Here is a 21,392-nt window from a genome sequence, read left to right as displayed (position 1 = left end):
AAAATTCTGGATTTGACATTGCCCACATTTATAGGGGGTTTCCAGGGTCCTGGATAAATGTTCCCAATTAGTGCACGGCGGTGCCTTAAATCCAGTCTGATAGGCACAGCGGCGCGTATGTTGGTTCTCCCATGACCGGGACACGTGCATGCACAACACTTTCTCCTGCCCAACCCGCTCCGTTGCGATTTTGCGATAGCCATTCTGAAATGAGAGACAGTGGCATTGCTCTGGTGCACGTTCCGTATAGGATATTTTGTGTTAATGGCCCAGTCCTGAAGGAATCACTTCGCAGCTAGATGCAGGGACAAGGGCACAATAATGTGAGATTCCACAAAAAGCAAAGTCATGTCTCAAACAAAATCATTCCCAACCGTTTATCATCATCATCACAGTCGTAATGATACTCACAAAAGGGAAAAGAGATAGAGAGAGAAGTGGAAGAAAATGCGGGTAAGAGTGAGACAAATGAATCAGGAAAGTAGGGGTACACAATTTCTATGATTTTCCTGGATTTGTGTTGTCTATGTAAAATGACATCGTGGGTCAACGGAGGGGAGGAGTATGGATGATGGAGAGTCTGCGGGAATTTATCTGTATGGACAAGGATGAGTGTGGGCGCACACATGCGAGTTAATTGATCAGGCCAGCTTCCTGGCACATCTTGCAAAATTCCGATTCCTTGTTTTTCATCAAGTTATCCGGTGAATCGAATTCAACTACTTTGCCCTTATTGATAACCAATATCTTATCGCAATCCAAAATCGTACTAATAGTAATGCGTGGCACGCCATAAGTTAGAAAAAAGACTCTCTAGGCTTGGGAATGGATGGGCAAGACGACGACGTGACTTACTTCAGCCGATGAGCAATCACCAAGATGGTATACGATTTGAATTCATTTCTGATTACTGCTTGGATATCGGCATCTGTTTCGGGGTCCACTGAACTAGTAGCTTCATCCATCACCAATATCTTGGACGATTTCAAGAGCATTGCCCTTGCCAAGCATAACAGTTGTCGTTGACCATTACTCAAGTTATTTCCACCTTCTTCAATTCTTGCGTCCAGTCCGCCCTCCTGTGAATTGAGCGGTGGAAGAAAAACAATCTCAATTATTCTGCCCTGGGCATTTTCTCCGGCAGAGCGATGCTATGTGTCAGGCTTACCAAGGATTGAATATGGGCTTTCAACTTTGAATGCTCGAGCACCTTCCACAGTTCCTCGTCTGTTTTCAAGCCTTCAGGATCCAAGTTGGCTCTCAAGCTACCTTCAAAGCATTGCGAATCTTGAGGAATGATCGATACCTTTGATCTCAGATCGTTCAAACCGATTTGGCTGATGTCTACGCCGTCGATAAGAATCCTGCCGCCCGCTTTCTCGATCAATCTGAATAACGACAAAGTAATTGTTGATTTCCCAGCGCCTGTTCGACCGCAGATTCCAATCTTTTCTTGTGCTTGGACCTTGAAGTCAACGCCTTTCAAGACCAAATCCAACCCATCTCGATAACGACATTCAACTCCTTCATAGACGATTTCTCCTTTTTCTGGCCAACTGGGGCTTGGCCGATGGTGCTCGTCAGTCTCCCAAGGGCCCTCTTGTTTCAATTTAGTGTATTCGACCACTCGTTCACAAGACACGATGTTTGTTTCGACTTCTGTCGCACTCCTTACAAGCCAATTGAGTGATTGAGTAATCGAAAGTGCGTAGGACATCAAGACCCCGACCATTCCGCTGTCGAGAGGTTTGCTCGCCGCTAGACTTGTCACTGCCAGGGATGCAGCAGTGAGGATCATTACATTTCCGATCAGTTCTAGTCGAACGGCGAGCCAACGGTTTGCACCAATCGAAGCAAAACATGCTTCCTGGTTGCGGTCCACTTTGGTCTCATTTTCTACAACGAACCGGCCCTTTCGAAAGGAAAATGAAAAATCAGTGGAAAAGTTGAATGATAATCAAGTCGCACGTGTTCTTACTTGTTCTCCAAAAGCTCTGATTGTGGCCACGCCCGTCAATGTCTCAGCGAACATTGCAAAAATTGGAGACTTGGTGATAGCATCAATGCGTTTAATTTCCCGGGAAGTCGCCAGATAATACGATTGGATACCCTTGTAGATTAGCAGTAAAGGTATGCAAACCAGAAGAAACGGTGGTACAGCCCACGAAACCACGGCCACAACACTAACAACGCCTGCCGAATCGAACAGAAGGAAATGTTAGTACGCTTATACGGTTTTACTCGGGAGGGACGGACCGCAAACTGACCTGCGGAAGTGCGGAGAAATCCACTGAAAACTCTAGCCAGTACTTCGTCGATGACAAACACATCCCTATCATCATCGAGAAACAAAAGATCAGTATATAGACATCGCAAGATTTGCGTTTGAAGCCATGGCCCACCTGGAAAATCGGTTCAAAATCGTCCCAACAGGCGTGGCTGCAAAAGTCAAGTTGCATGTTTAGCGAATGATCAAGTGAGATAATCGGATGGAAAGGAATGATCACTGAACTATCAAAGAATGACATGGGAGCCCTCAACACCTTTGCAAACATCTGATCATGCAAGACTTTTGCACTTCGGACCGCACAGATCGAGAACAGAGTGACACCGTTCACAAAAGCCGTTACACTGGTGAGGAAACCCAGAAGGCCGTAGATTCCCAAATAGTATCCCAGGTGAGGTCCGTCGTCGTCCGAGTGAGTCTGATTACTTGAGCTCCAATTCTTGAGCCATATAGTCGTCGCCAGAGAAAGGATTTGCTGCACTACAACTGAGCCCAATGCAATCCCTACACCAAACACGCCGTTCGCTCTCAAGTACGTTTTGTAGACGTCGTATTTGACTGAGCCTTTCTCCTTATGTTCAGACACTTTTCCAGGGGCCTTGCGCGTTTTCAGAATGGGCATCTGGTTATTTTTGGAGGTGGTAATAAGTGGTCGTCTCATCAATGCAACAGACTCCTGACGCGGTTTGCTGGCTGAGGATTTGCTGCTATTCTCGGAAACCGCGATAGTTGAATCAGACGGCTTGAGATCGTCCGATATGTCATCCTGAGACGTGTTCTTGCCAAACTCGTCGATTAGCTTCCTCAAGTCGCCTTGGTTGGCAAGTACACTTTGGAACGTCCCACGTTCCACGATCTTTCCGTCACGGACCATGATCAGTTCATCGGCTTGTTGGCAGAAGGGGATCGCGTTGGTACAAAGAATTCTTGCTTTGTTGCGGAGAAGGCCAGTGGGGCCGATCACTTTATCGAACAAATGTCGCGCCACATGAGCGTCAACGCTGCTCAGAGGATCATCTAGTAGGTAAACATCGGCGCGCGCATAGACCGTTCGGGCCAAACTGATTCTCGCCTTTTGGCCGCCAGATAGAGCAATCCCCTTTTCGCCAACCTGAGTCTCGTCGCCGTCTTTCAGCATCGCTAAATCGTCTACCAGTGCACATCCTGCGATCACGCTATCGTAAAGCTCCTTGTCATACTCGGCCCCGAATAAGATGTTCTCCTTCAAAGTGGCAGAAAGTAGCCAAGGAGTCTGGGCCGCATAAGCAACTTTGCCTCTCAGCTGGACTTTCCCCGACAGCTTGTACATTTCTCCGAGAATCCCAGAAAGCAAAGACGACTTCCCGGAGCCGACGCGCCCAACTACGGCTAGAAGGTCGCCCTGTGGCACACTGAGACTGATGTCCGAAAGGGTAGCATCTGCCCCAGAAGACCACGTGAAGTTGGCATCTTTGACCTCGACGGGCAGCCCTTGTGCTTCAGTAGTGTGTTCAGATCGTATGACGGCATCTTGTTGAAGTTCTTTGCTTGTCAAAAAATTGCAGATTCGATTGGCTGAAACGTATGCTTCTACCCACTGGTTGATGACCATTGGTAGCACCGCCAGAGGAAATTGCAATAGCTGAAACAACGAAATGGCTGGAAAGACTAGGGCGGGGGTCAAAGGTGAGTCACCAACGAGTGAGAAGATCGAAAAAGCTGAAAAAGCTACCAGAAACGGAATACTATGTATCGTGAAGATCAGAAAGCGCGTCAGTTGGCAGCTGCTTGGTGTTAGAAGATAAGAATGTCAACGTACAAATTCCACAGGGAGATACTGGCACTAGATAGATAACCAATTTTTCTGAGGATTCCTAATTCTCTTTCATTCCTGATGGCGAAAAGCTTCTGGGTAAACGCGTTTTCCCAAGTGTAAAGCTTGATCCTGAGGTTTCACGAAGGTGCAGAGAAAGACAGCGTCAATTTGATATACAATCTTGGGACAGACCGATTTCATTTAAGAAGAGAGGCAAAGAGCACTGACGACCGGATGTTATTGAGAATCTCGTTCATCAACCTAGTGCGCGAGTCTTTGTTCTTCATCTGTAGTTTCTGTAGCCTAGATTGAAGTCGGGCCAGACCAATGTTGAGCGGAATACTCAGGAGCACGACTGCGATACCGCCCAACATGGGCCATCCCAGCATGTCGTAGAGACTGATGAAGGCCAGAGTAATCTGGAAGAGGCCTGAGACAAGGATGAGTCCGTTGGAACAGCTATCTTGGATCCTACTGACGTCCGTTGACATCAAGTTGACGATATCGCCCGTGGCCCTGCCTGACTTTTCCTCATTTGAGAGGACCAGCGATTTTTGATAGATTACTCCGATCAGACCCGAGCGGACCCTGATCCCGGTGACGAAGACGCGGTCGAAGTATTGATGCAAGAACAAGGTCTGGATCAGCCCACAGCTGAACATGAGGGCGGCAATCATGTACCCCCGATAGACCGGCTCGGGTTCGTTACCGGGCGAAAATGAATCGGCAAAGCTGAGCAGACGTCTCAAGAGTTGGGGTTGAGTAAATTGCAGCATGTCTTGAATCAGCTTGAAGAGTGCTGCGAGAAGGTAGGGTCCACCGTAAGCCTGTGCGATGGCACGGATCAAGGATGGACTCGAGGGAGCTCGTGATAGCTGGCGTCTCCAGGTTTGATGGAGTCGGTTAGTCAGCGAATCCGTCTGGTCTTCCCGGGGCAACATCCACAGATCGTCTTCCGTCAAGTACTGGCTCTTTCCCAGCTTCATCATCGGCGTCATCCATCCAAACGTCAGTCGGGAGAACACGTTGGCGTAAATCAACGGCGATTCCGAGCGCCGGTCAGCCTGATCGGAGCCTGCTCCGGTGGCCTCATCCTGGGGCAATGCCGCGTAGCCATCTTCACCGAATGAGTAGGTGTGGTCGTCATACTTGAACGGGCCGAGACACTCGAGGACGAAGACGGTGGTGATCAAGAGAGATCTGAGGATGAGGAACCCGGTTTGATGTGGGTGTTGGTGTAGCAAGGAGTGGTCGAGGTGAGATCGCAGTTCGATGGCCGAGGTGACGAGGAAGAAGAGGTGAAAGAATAGCAAACTGGTCGATGACCGTTGGGATCGCTGGTGAGACAGGTGGTGCAATGGGATCGCAAACAACAGACTGGCACAGATCACAAGGTTGGAGAGACACTCGACGGGATCCCACCATCCGGATCGGACGAAGAGGATGGCGGAGTACGCCAGTTGGAAGATTGACACCACGATGATCAAGAGCAGTTTGCTGATGTAGGTCAGTTGCGACAGCCTGATCAGGGTTCGGTTGGACGACTTGGGCTGGATGACCGGCCGAGCGGAGAGCTTGTAGAGATCAACGGAGCCGTTGATGAGGATGACCAAGAACGGGAGGAGGTAGAGCGAATACTTGAAGCAGACGGTGAGATCGAAGCGGGATTGATCGAAGGGGTTCCAGAGCGAGAAGGGGTCGTCGGCGCGATAGGATAGCGAACATCTTCCCGGAGTGGTTGAGCCTCGATTGGCAGTGCCGGAGGATGTATTCTTGAAAGCCGTGGCAAGAGGCGGAAGATGCGAAAATGGCGATGGGGTGGCTGGGAAATTAAGTCCAATCGGCTGCTGGACTTGGCCGTAGAAATGGAAAGACTGATCAGCCCACATGGCGAGGAGAGCGTTTGATGATATTCAGCGTTTCGAAGGTCTTCTGCTGTCGAGGCCAGATCCTTGTTAGCCTTTTAAGGGCGTTCAGAGAGTGTTTGCGGCAGAACTTGAAGAGGGTCGCATGCCGACCCTTTTCCAGTCGGGCAGCTGGATCAGCTTTTTAAATACAGACCCCCAATCAGGCTCCCGCTTTCACATGAGAGCCTGGTTCCCGCCGATGTCTTTCACGCGCATAACTATCATTGACTGTTACTGGCAACTGCACTGTTTTTTTAATGCGAGTGAGCTGAAATCGCGCAACTTCTTGGACACTGGGGGAACTCCGACGAAACCAAGACACCAAAGAGTTATTTTATTGGCCCTGCCAGGGCTTACCCGAAAGTGTACATATGTATTTATATAAAGGTTTGTATGACCCAGTCGGCGGCCGGTGTAAACCCTTTTACCCAGATGATCCACATGCGCGCCCGACCGGCAATTCTGTCCCCACTTTTTCATCTCCCAGACCTTAATGTGCCTGCTTGCTCAAGTGCTCAGTGAAGAGTCAGGATGAGTCCATTTCAGGACACATTTTTTTTTTCTCGAAACCACTACATCCGCAATGGATCATCCAAATCGACCAACATCTTCGAGAAATTCGGCTCGCATTAGTTTACGCCCTCGTCTCTTCGCCCTTCGAAATCGAATCGACCTCCCCCAGGCGGCTTCACTTTGGGCAAGTATACATAACCCGCCGCCCTCATCCAGCAGATATGACTTATTTCAGTCAAGCTTCACCCGCTCCGATCGCAGAACCGATCAGAAAAACTATGTATTTATGTACCTAAGCGACGAAGAAGTCGAATAGACTTTCCCGTCTCTCAATCTTTGTTCCAGCTGTTTGTTACCTGGATGTCCCCAGGCCACATACCCAGCAAAACGCTATACTGAGCAGCCATGGGCTTATTCTTATGACCAAAATACGGCCAAATTGCCCAGCGGGTCCCGGTCGTCACCTAAAAGTCAAGGGACAGCAAAACCCCACTGCTCCCTTCGGCTCTGAGTGTCTTGCCGAGAGAATGATATCCTTGCATGAGATGCCGGCTTCATGAGGCGCCTTGAAAAATTTCTAGTGATTGATGCAGTAAGAACGTATACCCTCTCATTTGCTGAGGAGGAACCAAGATGAGCTGCAAAGCAACACAAAGTAACCAATATTCTCACCAGGTATGGTAAGATGATGGTAAAGGGGGAACACCTAGGTTGAAAAAAAGTTGCAGCAGTACCTTGAGTAGAATGAGGCTTGGAAAAACAACTCCCTTTTATGTCCTGCGGACCCGTGGCTTGAGAGAGTTCAAAGTAGTTATAAGAGCATCTGCATTGGTGGAACTAGTACCCTGTATTAAGTGGGGAGTGGAGGACTTCCCAGGACCCTGGATTGCATGGCCCCAAAATGTATGAATGCTTTAAGCCACTTTGGCTCACAACCCAACATGATAGACTCATTCTGAAAAGATGGGCCCATGTATGCTTGAAGGGAGAATAATGTACTGCTATTTTCTCCTCAACATGTTGCAAAAGTTGGCAAGAAAAACAAAAAAAACCCTTTCAGAAATGTATGAATCCCATGGTTTTGAATTGATTTTGGTTACTAAGCTCTGGCTTTGCTTTTATGGTCTTCACAGTTGAAATCATAAAATTGTGAAACTTTTAAGTGATATTTTTTCATGTAGTGTTCCAGAAATATTGCTCTGCATTGAATGTTTGACTGGTTCATATTTTTTTCAGCTTGGAAGTTTATGATTTTATGCAAGTCAACTTTGGATACCATGTTTCCACACTACCAGAAAAACTTGGTCAACTGACACCATTTAACATGCAAGAGATCCATGAATGAACAGAATCCTTGAACAAAGGCTTCTGTTCACCAAGCTTCAATGCACAGTCACTGTGCATGATGCACAGTCACTGTGCATGATGCACAGTCACTGTGCAAAAATAAAATGTCAAGTCTTTGATCAACACTACAACAGCGTTTACACCGGGGTATCTTGCATGTCAACTGGCATCAGTTGCACAAGTTTTTCTTGCAGTGTCAGGGTCCTGACTTCCCATTGCCTAATGAACGGCTTGATTGAGAGGAGGCAGCTAAATCTTGTTTGCTGGTGAAAAATCAAGATGAATCAATTTTCACCAGCCAGTAACAATGTTGAAACCACTTTGCTGCGAACAGCGCAGCGAAGCGGCAAGCGCAACGGGTTTTGGGTGCACTGCGCTTCGCTTCAGCATAGCGGAAGCCCGCTACCGCTTCGCTTTCTGGCGGGCAGAGGGTATTTTTTGGTTTATTAGCGCGCTGATTTAGCGCTCGCAAAGCGGGAAGCGCGCTATGGATAGCGGCGGAAAGCGCGCTACCCGCTAAATAAGCAGGTTTCATAGCGGAAAATACCGCTTTTTATTTCAAGCAGACAGAAAAGAAAATACTGGAAAACAAGCATATGGAGCAGAGGAGGGGAGAGGTTACGTTCGGATAGCTTGAGACTTTCGCACGGATTCCTTTGTGTATTTAGCAAACTTCGGGCTTTTCTTGGCTTGGTTGATAAGGTCTTGACAGTCGGCAGAGGCTCCACTGAGTTCAACCGAGTTCCTGAGCCACATGTGGCTGCTGATGCAGCGTTCAATTGTTTGAATCGCCAATGCCGTTCGACCAGTGGCGCAAACACCGGCGGCAGCAGAAAATGTCCGTCCACACTGGCTGAGCTGGCTGCGCAAGCAAGGTAGTCCCTTGCCAAAGATCCCAATACAGGGTAATCTTTTTCGTGCACCTGGCACAGGGGAATGAGGCTGATCAGTAACAAATAACATGTAGAGAAATAGAAAATGGAAAAACTTACCTTCCACCAACCCAGCAAGTCACCTTTTTTATCCATAGGATGATCGCTGTTGTTGTACCTATCCATCTCAGTGTTGACTTCACTTGCCTCGGGATTGGTTGGGTAGTAGTTAAACTCCCTGCCATCGGATTCGGAATTGGAAGTAGCATTGGTGTTGGGGTTGGATTGAGTTCGCTCGCAAGGAGGCGTTTGAGGTTTGAGAGATTCAAGAAGCTGGAGTCGATCGTCAAATGTATTGGTGACCAATTGTGTAATCCGGGAAGTTTCAGATGAGAAGCGGTTTGCAAACAGCATCATCCGCCATGCTGGATGAAGATAGGTGGCTAGGATGACGGTATCGCAATTCAAGGCAAGGTTAATATACTTCTTGAGAATCTTGATCATGGGGTCAAACATTATCCTCAGCGGTGTCAAGAGATTCTTGATTTTCTTTCTTTCCATTGAGTCAAGTAAGCGGACGTATTCATAAAGGACCATGGGCAGCTTGGGCCCATCGCCTTCGACTCGTTTTGTTATTTCAAGGAATTCCTGATCAGAAAGGTGGTCAGATGATTCAACAGCTTCCTCTTTCATGCGAGTACGAAGAAAAAAACTGACCTTTAAAACTTGGTTCAAGTTATTGACATGCTCCCACTCGTATTTATCCAACTCGTAGGACTTAAAGAAATGAGTGTTGGCAGATTTCCCAGCATGCAAGTCTGACTTGTTTTCCAAGAGTTGCTTGATCACCTGTGGGGGAAGTCAAATCAGGCCGGAGGCGAGCCAAAAAAAAAACATGACAAGAAAAAAACAACTACAGTGCCCCCCACAACTTCTCAACTACCCCGCGCCTGCAAAAAAAAAGTGAACTTTGAACAATGTGTTCAAAGTCACAAGGCATGTATCACATGTAAACTATACGTTTTTGAGCCCTACAGAAGTAGGAGAACTCAAAAATATAACTTTGAAGTCTGTGCAATTCCTCAAGAAAAAGTTTCATATTTTTCAGATGCAAAATTTGGAACAGCTGGTTTTAAGACCATAGAATGTGGTTACAGAAGTGTACTATGGACTTATACACTATTTATTATGTATTTAGAGACTATAATATCCATGTACATACATAATACAGGTGTAGGTATTTATGTAAATATGTACCTCCTTAGTCATTGACAATTCCCAGATCCATCAGTACACTCCATGGAATGCGGCAATGTGAAAAATATTTCTTCATTGCTCTCTTGGCAGCGGGTCCAGTAAAATTTCAATAACTTTGGCATATTATCATGCATGTTCCCAGGTCAGGTTGTTGAAATGTGACATTTGCATCAAAAAATGGGCCAAAAAAAGCTCAGCATCAGCCCACTTTTAATTTTTTTTTTTGGAAAAAAAATCTCCAAAATTTGGAACCCCCCTGTAGGGGTAGTTGAGAAGTCGTGGGGGGCACTGTAACCCGTCTGCCCTCATAAGCCCGCTGACGGCTGTTGTATGCGATGTTCCATTGTATTCCGTAGCCACCAATTAAACCATGGCCTTTATACTCAAGCTTGTCGGCCCAAAACTTCCACTCAGCCTGCTTCTGAGGAGAGGAAGAGATTCGACGGCAGATGTAGTCCAGCTGTTTTGTGGTCAGATCAGATGTCAGCAAAATTTGGCACTGGACTCGGAGAAAGATTGGCCGGTGGTCAACTTACTTTTTTCAAAGTGAATGCAATTCCTGACTTTGCCTCCTCAATATCTTCGCCATCACTGTCCCACTCCCAGCCTGGCTCGCGTGATGCAGCCTCTGCATCGTCAGGATCAATTTCTTCATTGTCAGTTAGATCCCCATGATTCGCAACGATGTCATCTGCGGCTCGGGTTTCATCGGCCTCGGCAATGGGATCAAGGATTGGGAAGTACTGGTCAGTCTTTTCTGGTCTGACCATGGCTTTGGAGATATTCAACGCTTTCAGTCCAGCACCCAAGATTAACGCAATAACATGACATATGCAGCGATGGTGGTTGTGGGAGACATCCCACATAGTCAAATCAAATGTTTGGAATTTCGCAGCGACTGCTTTTGCCATTGTGAAGTTGTTACTGCCAGAGTCAGTGGTCTGGGCAAGGATGTAAGGAGATGGAAAGGAAAAATGTATTAACAGGTTGCGTGATAAGATGATGATGTTACAGTGATAATTAAAGTGAAAACTTATCTTAGAGTGGAGATCATGCTTAATCAGCACATTCGCAAACGGAGATGCCAGGTATTTACCGTTATGATGCCATGAAACATACTTGATGGCAAGATGTTTGCATACATATGTCCAATCCTTGTTGATGTAGCAACAAGCCATCCCGACAAAGGCCTTGTGGCTTCCTTTAGTCGTCCAAACGTCGGATACAAGAGAAATCTTTGATTCAGATGCCTGACCAAGAGTTCAACCAAAAAATGAGCTGTGATTGACTATGCTTGATCACAAGTACTTGAAAATATACCTTGATTAGCTTTAAAACCTGCTTTTGTTGTTCCAGGTAGAGGACATGGGCTTGCATAGCAACCCAGACACAAGAGTGGAGTTGCAAATTGTGAACGGCGTAATCGAAGCAAACCCGTAGAAGAAAGTCTTCAACACACAACCATGGGAGCAAATGCCGAACTAGCCAGATAACTATCAACTTGTTCAGGGTATTGTTATTGTACCGACCTTTCAAAGTACAAGCGATGAGGTTTCCGGCGGATGGCTCCTTCTCTTTTGCCTCAGTGGAAGCAAGGTCGGCAGCTGAAGGGGGAAGCATGCATTTAGCTTTGATTGCTTTCAAACAACCAGGGCATGCAGGTCGGAAAGATCCTTTGTAGAATGAACCGTTGCAATGGCTCTTCAAATTATAGTTTGATTGGCTGGTGGCTTTGAACAAATTGGGGCACCAACAACACAAATATGCATTTGGGCTCGAGTCCTGTGATTGTAAAATTTGAATACAAGTCTATTTTCAGGAAGACTAAAGGAGAGATTGGTGAAACAAGTCTAACCTTGTTTGGAGGCTCTCCAGGTCCATAGAAGTATAAAAGAGGATGATCAAAACCGTCTCTGTCTTTGGTCTTGTCCTTACGCTTTTTATTGGTGACTTGTTTGTTGTTGTCATCTGAGTCCTGTGATAGATTAACATCAACGTTCTTGCCGGTGCGTTTGGAATGTTGTTTCAAACCCGACTGATTCAAAAAGGAGTAAGCAGATGATCAGATCAGACAACAGACTAAGAGGAAAATTGAGAGAAAGAAACGGGATCCAAACTGACTTTGCAGGTGTTTCCTGCGTGTATTATGCCAATCGAGGCATCCGACAAATCATCACTTTCTTCTTCTTCTTCCACGGAAACAATTTTCGTGGCGGCAGTTTTTTTGCGGGCTGGCTTTGGTGCTGGAACATTAATGAGAGCACGCCGAGAGTCGCTTTGGGTAGCTACAAATCCAGGTTGAGATATAGGTGTGCGAAGACGAGAAGACTCCCGGCGGGTGGATTGAGGGACATCGTTAAGATCATCAATAATATTAGGAGGGGTCTGCGGGACTTCTTCAATGGATTCTTCAGGATTGGCCATTTTGGGCAAAAAATAAAAAAAAGGGGGGGTGAGTCGACTGAAGACCCGTAGGTATACATGTGTACTACATCCCATTACTAGTACTTATATGGGCATGCTTGGGGCCAGTTTGTGGTTGGCGCAGGGGCCAAAGTGGGGCCTAGTGTGCTGCGCTTAGCTTCTTTGCAGCGCGCTTTGGGGCGAAAACCGCCAAAGCGCGGTATTTAGCGGGTTTTTGCCACTAACGCGCTGCGCTTTTTTGCAGCGCTAGCGCACATTTTGCACTTCACTTTCACTTTCCACGCCGCCGAAAAAGCGCGGCCCGCTATGTGAAGCGGTAGCGCAGCGGAACTGCGCTTGCGCTACCGCTTTTTGGTCTGGCTAGGAAGCGCAACACCGCTGCGCTTCGCTAAAACTGCGCTTCCTGCAGCGAAGCGCAGCGGTTACAACGTTGCCAGTAAGGTTTAGCCTGTCCCTCTAGATTAAGCATTTTAGCTGATGCCAATGGGATGTCCTCCAGTAAGCTAATCCAAGCTGGCAACCACATTAGTGAAGGCTAAATTGATGTGGTATGCAACTACATGCAAATTATGTAAGCTGTGTTGGGTTGCTGTGGAGAGCAGTGCCCACATGCAAAGCTTACTCCCAGGATTAGCAAGGATCGAGGTTACCCCTGCAATTCCTCCTATCTTCATCTTGATGACTTCTTTGCTCAATTGTTGTATATTCACCAGGGAGGCATCTGTTTTACACTCTAGAGAGTGCCAGACCATCATTTTGTCAGTTGCTTGGTATGATGTGAGTTCAATGTCAACTGTAACTTTGTTCAACTTTCTTCCCAACACAAGGTTAACTGGAGGTGAAGTTGTTGTGAAATGATATGTCACTCAATGTCAACACATCATTATCTCTCTGTTGAATTTTTGTGTTTGGTTCATCATGATCACAATTTTGTATGCAAGCTTCAATACAACGATGGGTGGTTACGGCACTGGTAATGGGTACCGTAACAAAAACGTAACGAATTTTCACCGTTACCGTTACCGTTACTGGTAACGGTGGCTTGGTACGTTCTCATTTTCTTTTGGATCACATGGAAATATCATTGTTACGTTATTTTAGAAACAGAAATAGCTGGTTTTCAATTGTTACGTTACTACTGATACCAGCTGTTACTGGCTACTTGTAACGAGAAAATTAAAGAACTATTTTTTTGTGCTGAGGGAACCAAGGCTGCCAAATTTTTTCCCGCCACCTCGAATTCACCTGTAAGAGGCACCGCTTTGCGTAGCCACATGAGGCTGCTGACGCTGCGAGACAAGGTGGAAGGGAGAAATCTACCCTGGTTACTGCTACACACATTGGAAGCAGCGGAGAATAATCTCTCCACTGCACATGAGCTTCCCAAACATCCAAGATATGAACGATGAGGAACTCTGGCCGGTGCTAGGCCGGCAGCAGTTCAGGGAGGGGAATGGAAAAGAAATTGAGTAGCTTGCGTATGCCCTCCGGTAATTCTTGGCCCTGAGTGAGCGCAGTGATTCGTGTAAGCGTGGGGTGAGGTTTGATTTTACGACGGCTGGAGATGCGCGTCGGCGGTTTTTGTTGAGAGGAGAGAGCCGGGGATACTGCCGGCGGGGTGTGATCTAAACCAGAAAATTGGCAGAGATCGACGTTGCGGGGTAAAACAAACTTTGAAGACGTGTGATACTCGGGATACGGGCGGAAAGACGCCAGGAATAATAGACTTTAAGATTTTGATGGAAGACTGAAAAATACGGTTCAGAGTAGGTCCATGCCGCTCCAAAGCCTGAGTTCGAACTGAACTCAAACCTTGGAGTTGGTGACATGTAGCAGACATCTCATCACAACCTAGCGCGCACGCGCGCGCTACAACAAACAAAACCGCAGACACAAGACAAAACAAAATGAAACAAGACAAAAACCAACCCTCCTCATCCAAAACCTAACCAAGGCGCGCATATAAGAAAAGAAATTAACAAACATGATGAAGGAAAAATAGAACCAGGAGAACAGAAACAAAAGGAAAGAAAGAAAGGAAGAGAAACCTGAGACGCCTTGAGGATGCGCGCCACGCCGCGCCATTGAAACTTGAGAAAGCCTTGAGGGATAAAACTTGAGGTCTTGATGCCTTAAATCTTGACGTCCTCCGGCGCGCGCCATGCGCGGCAAAAAAGCTTGATCCTACGCGTGTACCAGATTGTCCACCACAGCGCTGCGGAGGATACGGTAAGCATGGTGATTCCAAACGTGGGAAGGTCGACAGGAGTGACGAGGAATCTTGGTGCTTGTCATGGCAGGAGCACAGATTGCCTATTTAAATGGGGTGGGTTGGCAGCAGATTGTCCCCCCAGGGGCTCCGGTTTCGTCCTACCCCCTCCCTGGGAGCCCACTAATCACTTGATTAGGGCCTTCCTGGACTACTCTAACAACCGGCCCACTTTTGCTCGTTGCTGCGGCACAGCTGGAGGGTCATCCATAGGGCCTTTGGGCCTTCGGGGATTTTCAACTCGCTTGTTTGTGTGCGCTATATTTTTGTTGTAATTCTGTAGGAAAACACCCGAAAACTTAGATCTAAATCTGTAGGATTTTGTGGATTTAAGAAAGTGGGATAAAATCATAAAATTCTGAGGTGAAAAAAATATGTACACCCAAACACTCAAATTAGAGCAACATTTCTAAAATAGTACATATGAAATCATCATTTGAAAGTTTTATGATTTTATGATTTTATGTAATTAAGGTGTTCAAAGTTGAAATAATACAATCTTTGAATCATAAAATCATAAAATCATAAAACATTTCGGCGATAATTTTTTATGTACCATTTTCAAACTATTGCTCTGATTTGAGTGTTTGGGTGGTACATATTTTTTCTGCTTAAAATTTTATGATTTTATGGTGTTATGATTTTATGCAAGTCAAGTTTGAACACCTTAAATGAAAATTTTATGATTTCAACTCTGAACACCTTAAATTTTGAACACCATAAGTGACATATGCAGGCTTTGTTTGGAGCCAATATAAATACAGACCTACTTCGCGCAGCAGCGAAAAACTCTTTGCGCACAGAATGGACCGTCCCCCGACGTCAAGCCCGCTGTGCGCGCAAGCCAAAAAATACTTTGCGCACAGCGACTTCCCCCAAAAGAAGGAGAGAGTTTTTCTGGATTTTTTTTTGATGGATCAAAAGAGGGGGTCTTGCTTGCCCCCTCCAAAAAGTCTTGGATTTTTTGGAGGTGTCCTCCATCATGTAAATTTTTTTATAATATTAATCCAAAAATTAAGCTCCCCCTGACCCGATAACCCACCCCGGGGAGTTTTGACCTGCCAAAACTCAAGCGGTCGGGTATGCAGCCCCTCGAAAAGAAAGTTCGAGGGGCAGCAGCTCCGGCTAACTCCCAGCCGCCGTGCCGTGCCGATGGCCGGCACAGGCCATCGAGCGGAGTTACACGCTCCCCGATGACCGGCCAGCACAGACTACCGGTCATTGAGGGGATCATGTACTCCTCTCGATGGCCACTCTGTTCCGGTCATTGACAGGAGTACAAACTTCCCTCAATGACGTTCCGGTCACGAGGGGAGTGTTCACTCCTCTCAACAACCGGAGCAACTGGGCCGTCAAGGGGAGTACGTACATACATACTCCTCTCTCGATGACCGGAACATTCTGGTCATCAAGAGGAATAAATCCTTCCCTTGATGACCGAGTCTGTTCCGGTCATCGAGGGGGTTGTTCACTCCTCTCGATGACCGGGTCCGTGCCGGTCATCGAGAGGAGTACATACTTCCCTCGATGACCGGTCCGTTCCGGTCATCAAGGGAAGTGTCCACTCCTCTTGATGACCGGAGCAATCGGGTGATCGAGGGGAGTATGTAATCCTCTCAATGACCAGCACGGACCCGGTCATCGAGAGGAGTGAACAACCCCCTCGATGACCGGAACGGACCCGGTCATCAAGGGAAGTGTGTACTTCTCTTGATAACCGGAACATCCCGGGCGTTCTCGGAGGAGTACATACTCCTCTTGGTGACCTGGTTGCTCCGGTTGTCGAGAGGAGTGAACAATCCCCTTGATGACCGGAACGGGCCCGGTCATCGAGGGGGTGTTCACTCCTCTCGATCAAGGTGAACCGGAACGGACCCGGTCATCGAGGGGGTGTTCACTCCTGTCGATGACCGGGTCCGAGTGAACACCCCCTCGATGACCGGCAATTTGTGCCACATGCACACAGGTGCTGGCCGGTCATCGGGGGAGTGTGTAACTCCGCTCAATGGCCTGTGCCGGCCATTGGCACGGCGGCTGGGGGATAGCCGGGCCCGGAGCTGCTGCCCCTTGAACTTTCTTTTCGAGGGGCTGGGTACCCGACCGCTGAAGTCTTAGCGGTGAAAAGTCCCCGGGGTGGGCTATCGGGGTAGCAGGTTCCTTTTTTTGGATTAATATTATGATTTTTTTTTACATGACAAGGACACCTCCAAAAAATCCAATATTTTTTGGAGAGGGCAGTTAAGACCCCCTCTTTTGATCCATCAAAAAAAATTTGGGAAAAATCCCCTCCTTCTTTTGGGGGAAGTCGCTGTGCGCGAAGTATTTCTCCGCTTGCGCGCACAGCGGGATCAACGTCGGGGGACGGTTGATTCTGTGCGCAAAGAGTTTTTCGCTGCTGCGCGAAGTAGGTCCGTATAAATATAGGTGATATAATCATTGGTTAATTCAATGAAAACTACAAAATTCAACATAAAGCCTCCAAATATTTTTTCTAGGCAACCTACAATACTGGTCTCTTCAATTATGAAGTCAGATTCAACTGATTCAGCCATATTCAGTACTGTAGCACCATTATATCGCTTTTGACCAAAACAAAGCAATATAATGGTATTATGGTGCTGAAGATGGCTGAATCAGTTAAATCTGACTTCATAGTTGATGAGACCAGTACTGTAGGTTTCCTACAAAACAAAATGGATTCTCTATGTTGAGTTTTGTATTTTTTATTGAATTTACAAATGATTATGTCACCTATATATATATTGGCTCCAAACGGGGCCGCAATTTGAATACCATAATTTTTCTCAGCTAATTGGAATTTTATGATTTTAGGGTGTTATGATTTTATGAAAGTCAACTTCGAACACCCTAAGTTATGTTGCATGTGTACAGTGAGTTGAGCTTTTTGGAGCACTTTGCAGTTTTGTTGAGTGCAGTCGTCAACCGCTGGCTGACGCTGTGTTGACTCTGGCAGATTGTTGAGAGAGAACACATGATCACATTACATGAGATTTGACAGCGAACTCAATCTTTCTCGATTGAAATTCGAATCGCGAAGGTTTCAGGAAGGATGGCTTCAAACTTGCTCAGCTCAAACGAATCACCCAACAAGAACGACCTCAACGACCGGGCTAGTACCACCGGCACCAGCTCACCTCGTCCTGCAAACGAAGCGAGCCCACTCATCCCATCAAACTCAGTATGTCATACCATCCTCATCTGTTTGTTTAGAGTTGCATACTAAAACAACCCAACCTCTCCATCTTATCACATGTGTAGGCCAGTCCAGCTTCAAACCGTCCAGAGAACATTCGTGCTATTTTCTCGGATCGACTCTGTTACTATATCCCTGCTCTTGATTGGATTCCCCAATACTCCCGCAGAGATTTACTCAACGATACGATCGCCGGTCTGACTCTCGCATCATTACTGATCCCTCAGTCGATCGGCTATGCCTCCAACCTCGCCGGCATACCGTCTATCAACGGTATGACAATCCTCGATTCAAAGAAAGAAAAAAAACAACCCGTGTGGGGATACTGATTACTCTATCTCCGCATTCTAGGCTTATTCTCTGCTGCAATCCCAGCAATTGTTTATCCATTGCTCTGTACCGGTCGGCACGTCTCTGTTGGACCCGAAGCTGCGTTGAGTTTACTGGTCGGACATGTCATCAAACAAGCCATAGCACATCGACAAATTCATTCCGGACTACAGCCACCTACCGATGCTGAGCTACTGCAACTCTCAATTACAATCTCCACCCTCTTAACTTTCGAAACCGGCCTTATCGCCTTCAGCTTCGGCTTTTTCCGACTTGGATTCTTGGACGCCGTACTCTCTAAAGCCCTGCTCAGAGGATTCGTCACCGCTATCGCTGTCGTCATTGCAATCGAGCAGCTCCCATCCCTACTCGGACTCGCCGCCCTCGAAAAACAGCAGGGCATCAACGCCGAAGGATCGATAGAAAAGCTCATTTGGACTCTCTCCAACCTCGGAAGGAGTCACAAGCTTAGCTGTTTCATCAGTCTCACCGCCTTCGTCCTCCTCCTTTCCATTCGCACATTCAAGTCCTCTAAATTCTGCAGGCGCAAGTTGCCTGGATTGAAATATCTACCCGAGATCCTCATCACCGCTGCGATCGCAAGCTTCGTCACCGATCTCTGCAACTGGGATCAAAAAGGGGTCGCCGTCCTCGGTTCGATATCCATCAGCGAAGTCCGCTTCGATCTACCGTGGAAAGGCGTCTCGAAAAAATTAGTTCAGGATACGCTAGGTACCGCATTTACACTATGTATCTGTGGTCTTGTCGATTCGATCGTCGCGGCTAAGGGCGAAGCTGCCAGATTTCACTACTCGATCAGTGCGAACAGGGAGCTCGTCGCTTTGGGAGCAGCAAACATAGCCACATCTTTTGTGATGGGGGATATGCCTGGTAAATCCTCACCTCTTTCCGCTCTCTGAAGGTTTTGGTGTATTGAAAGCTCGCCTTTTTTGTGTTTTAAACATAGCATATGGTTCGATCACCAGAAGTAGATTAAACGCATCCGCTGGCGCTCAAACTCCCATGGCTTCGATCATCACCGGGTTGGCGATCCTCATCGCCAGTTACTTCCTCTTGGACTATCTGTTCTTCTTACCGAAGTGCGTTTTGGCCGTCGTAATCTCATTGGTGGTGTTCAATTTATTTGCCGAACTTCCGGAAGACTTCATGTTTTTTTGGAACTTGGGAGGATGGACTGAGCTAGCTTTGATGACTGTAAGTTAATAACTCCGCCATCCAATTGGGCACAGTATAAAAACTCCAAGCACTGGCAAACAATTGATAATCAAACTGGATTCTGTTTCTTAGACGACCTTTTTGTTAACATTGGTCTATGACATCAAAACGGGTATCATGATTTCCGTTGGAGTCAGCTTAATTCTCACGATCAAAGATGCCACTGCGATGAGAGTCAGAATATTAGGTCGGGATCCAATCACTCGCACGTGGGAGCCGATCGATACGAAGAAGACTGAAACTGAGGAGGTGGCTAGAGGAATCGAAGAAGAAATCCCGGGCGTGCTTATTGTCAAGATTAGAGAATCGCTCAGTTTTGCCAATGTAGGTGGTTTGAAAGAAAGATTGAGGCGACTCGAAATGTGTGAGCCCATCTACTAAACTTCAAATGTTCAATCTGTTTTTAACAATCATGTTCTTACCCTTTTCCTATAGTTGGCTACAGAAAAAGACATCCTTCGGCTAAGCGAGAGCGAGAGGATACACGAATGATTGTCTTTCACTTGGGAGACGTTGATAAAATCGATGTCTCGGCTTTGCAGATCTTGAAAGAAATCCTTCAGGAGTACATCGATCGACACGTGATCGTTTGGATTTGTCACGTCAAGCCTAGTCGCTATGAAGTCTTTAAAAAAGCTGGGATAGTCAATGTTGTCGGCGAAGGTTTGTCTTTTTCTCATCTCGAACATCAAGAGATCTATAATCCAACGTTTTTGACTGAAAACCGCGATTCATTCCTTCGACGCTATAACCTTACACAAAACAAACCGATACCCAGATCGATTTTTAGCTAATGTTAATCAAGTACTTGAAACTGCCCAAAGCAACTCCTTGATTTCAATCGGCCATCAAGAGATGGAAATCCTACTAACCGATGAAAACGAGGAGTATCTGCCCTCTTGAAAAACCCACTCCATTCTTTCTCGCTTGTTTTATACTAACTTTTCTCTCCATCTGGATCACGAGTTCGTGCCCTCTTGCCTACTCACACAACTTGCTCTTTCTTTACTTCGATTTTTTTTGTTTAAAATTTTCGAGTATAACTCCCAGGGACAAGACAAGCTTCTTTTGTACAATCATGCAATTAGTAAATTCATTTCAGCAGTAAACTCAATTGCATGCGCGGTTCATGGTTTTATCAACAAAGGATCCAAACAAACTCCTGTTTACAGAATTGAGGGAATCAAGATCCATAAAAGTAAGATAAGTTGTACCATCTGAAAAGCGATTCAGTTTTTTTCTCTCACCCTCTTCGGGTGTAAGGTTTGCGTGATTTTTGTAGGGTCTTGAAAACTTGACTCCCAGGAATTGAAATTCTGACTCTCAAAATTAGTGGACGCCAAAAAGACCACATGTGGCCCAGGTCATCAGGACCAAAAAGTGACCCAGGGCAATTTTGGCAGTTGGGAGTCAAATTTTTCAATATAGTCTGGGAGTTGGAATACCAATTTGGTGAAAAAATGGCCAAAAAGACAAAACATCATAAATTCATACTGGGGGCTGCAAAGGGTCCCAAAATTTTACAGCAGGCAGAAACATATGGATCTCCATGGTAGTAGCTGTAGTACACCCCTTTCTGGTGTGGAACTTCTACGCAAGGCGTGATCTGAGCTTGGAAGGGAATAATAGTAAAACTGAGTAAGTTTAAACTATAAAGTGCTTGAAGGGCTGCCTTCCTTAATTAAGCTCTGGGAGAAATTTACACTAAGAATTTTAGTGTGGCGCAGTCTGCTGAAGTATTCTAATATCTAGCTATTTCAGAACCTAAGAACCAGGTTTTGTGCGCATAAAGAGATGTTATAAATGACGTGATTGGGTTTGTTATCAAGGGCAAGTTATAATTATCAATTTCTAAATTTATGATCTAACTCTTAACTATGATGATCTAACTATAATAAAGTGATGAATGCGGAAGTAATCTCTTAATATTACTATTTAGTG

At 46.3% G+C, this 21,392-nt stretch overlaps 3 protein-coding genes across 3 annotated transcripts; 1 reads left to right on the top strand and 2 right to left on the bottom strand.

The window, feature by feature from the left end:
• Positions 1-633: 633 nt before the first annotated feature.
• On the bottom strand, positions 634-5,971 carry PtA15_8A14 (uncharacterized protein; the record flags this gene model as incomplete). Its single annotated transcript, XM_053171549.1, has 9 exons — positions 634-769; positions 856-1,079; positions 1,169-1,912; positions 1,979-2,193; positions 2,268-2,332; positions 2,403-2,439; positions 2,513-4,011; positions 4,086-4,211; positions 4,311-5,971. The coding sequence occupies 9 exons, from the start codon at positions 5,969-5,971 to the stop codon at positions 634-636; spliced, it is 4,707 nt and encodes a 1,568-aa protein (XP_053022668.1).
• Positions 5,972-11,802: 5,831 nt separating this feature from the next.
• Positions 11,803-12,402, bottom strand: PtA15_8A13 (uncharacterized protein; the record flags this gene model as incomplete). The annotated part of the gene is made up of 4 exons (XM_053171539.1): positions 11,803-11,847; positions 11,930-12,013; positions 12,100-12,213; positions 12,373-12,402. The coding sequence occupies 4 exons, from the start codon at positions 12,400-12,402 to the stop codon at positions 11,803-11,805; spliced, it is 273 nt and encodes a 90-aa protein (XP_053022667.1).
• Positions 12,403-17,741: 5,339 nt separating this feature from the next.
• PtA15_8A12 (uncharacterized protein) lies at positions 17,742-20,354 on the top strand (the record flags this gene model as incomplete). Its single annotated transcript, XM_053171528.1, has 7 exons — positions 17,742-17,870; positions 17,951-18,158; positions 18,237-19,106; positions 19,183-19,430; positions 19,524-19,815; positions 19,887-20,114; positions 20,230-20,354. 7 exons carry the CDS (start codon positions 17,742-17,744, stop codon positions 20,352-20,354), a joined length of 2,100 nt encoding a protein of 699 aa, XP_053022666.1.
• Between the last annotated feature and the right edge of the window lie 1,038 nt (positions 20,355-21,392).

The sequence above is a fragment of the Puccinia triticina genome, chromosome 8A (genome assembly GCF_026914185.1).
Source record: "Puccinia triticina chromosome 8A, complete sequence".
Classification (NCBI taxonomy): Eukaryota; Fungi; Basidiomycota; class Pucciniomycetes; order Pucciniales; family Pucciniaceae; genus Puccinia; species Puccinia triticina.
The sequence above is the reverse complement of the archived record's forward strand: the minus strand, read 5'-3'. Positions and strand labels throughout refer to the sequence as shown.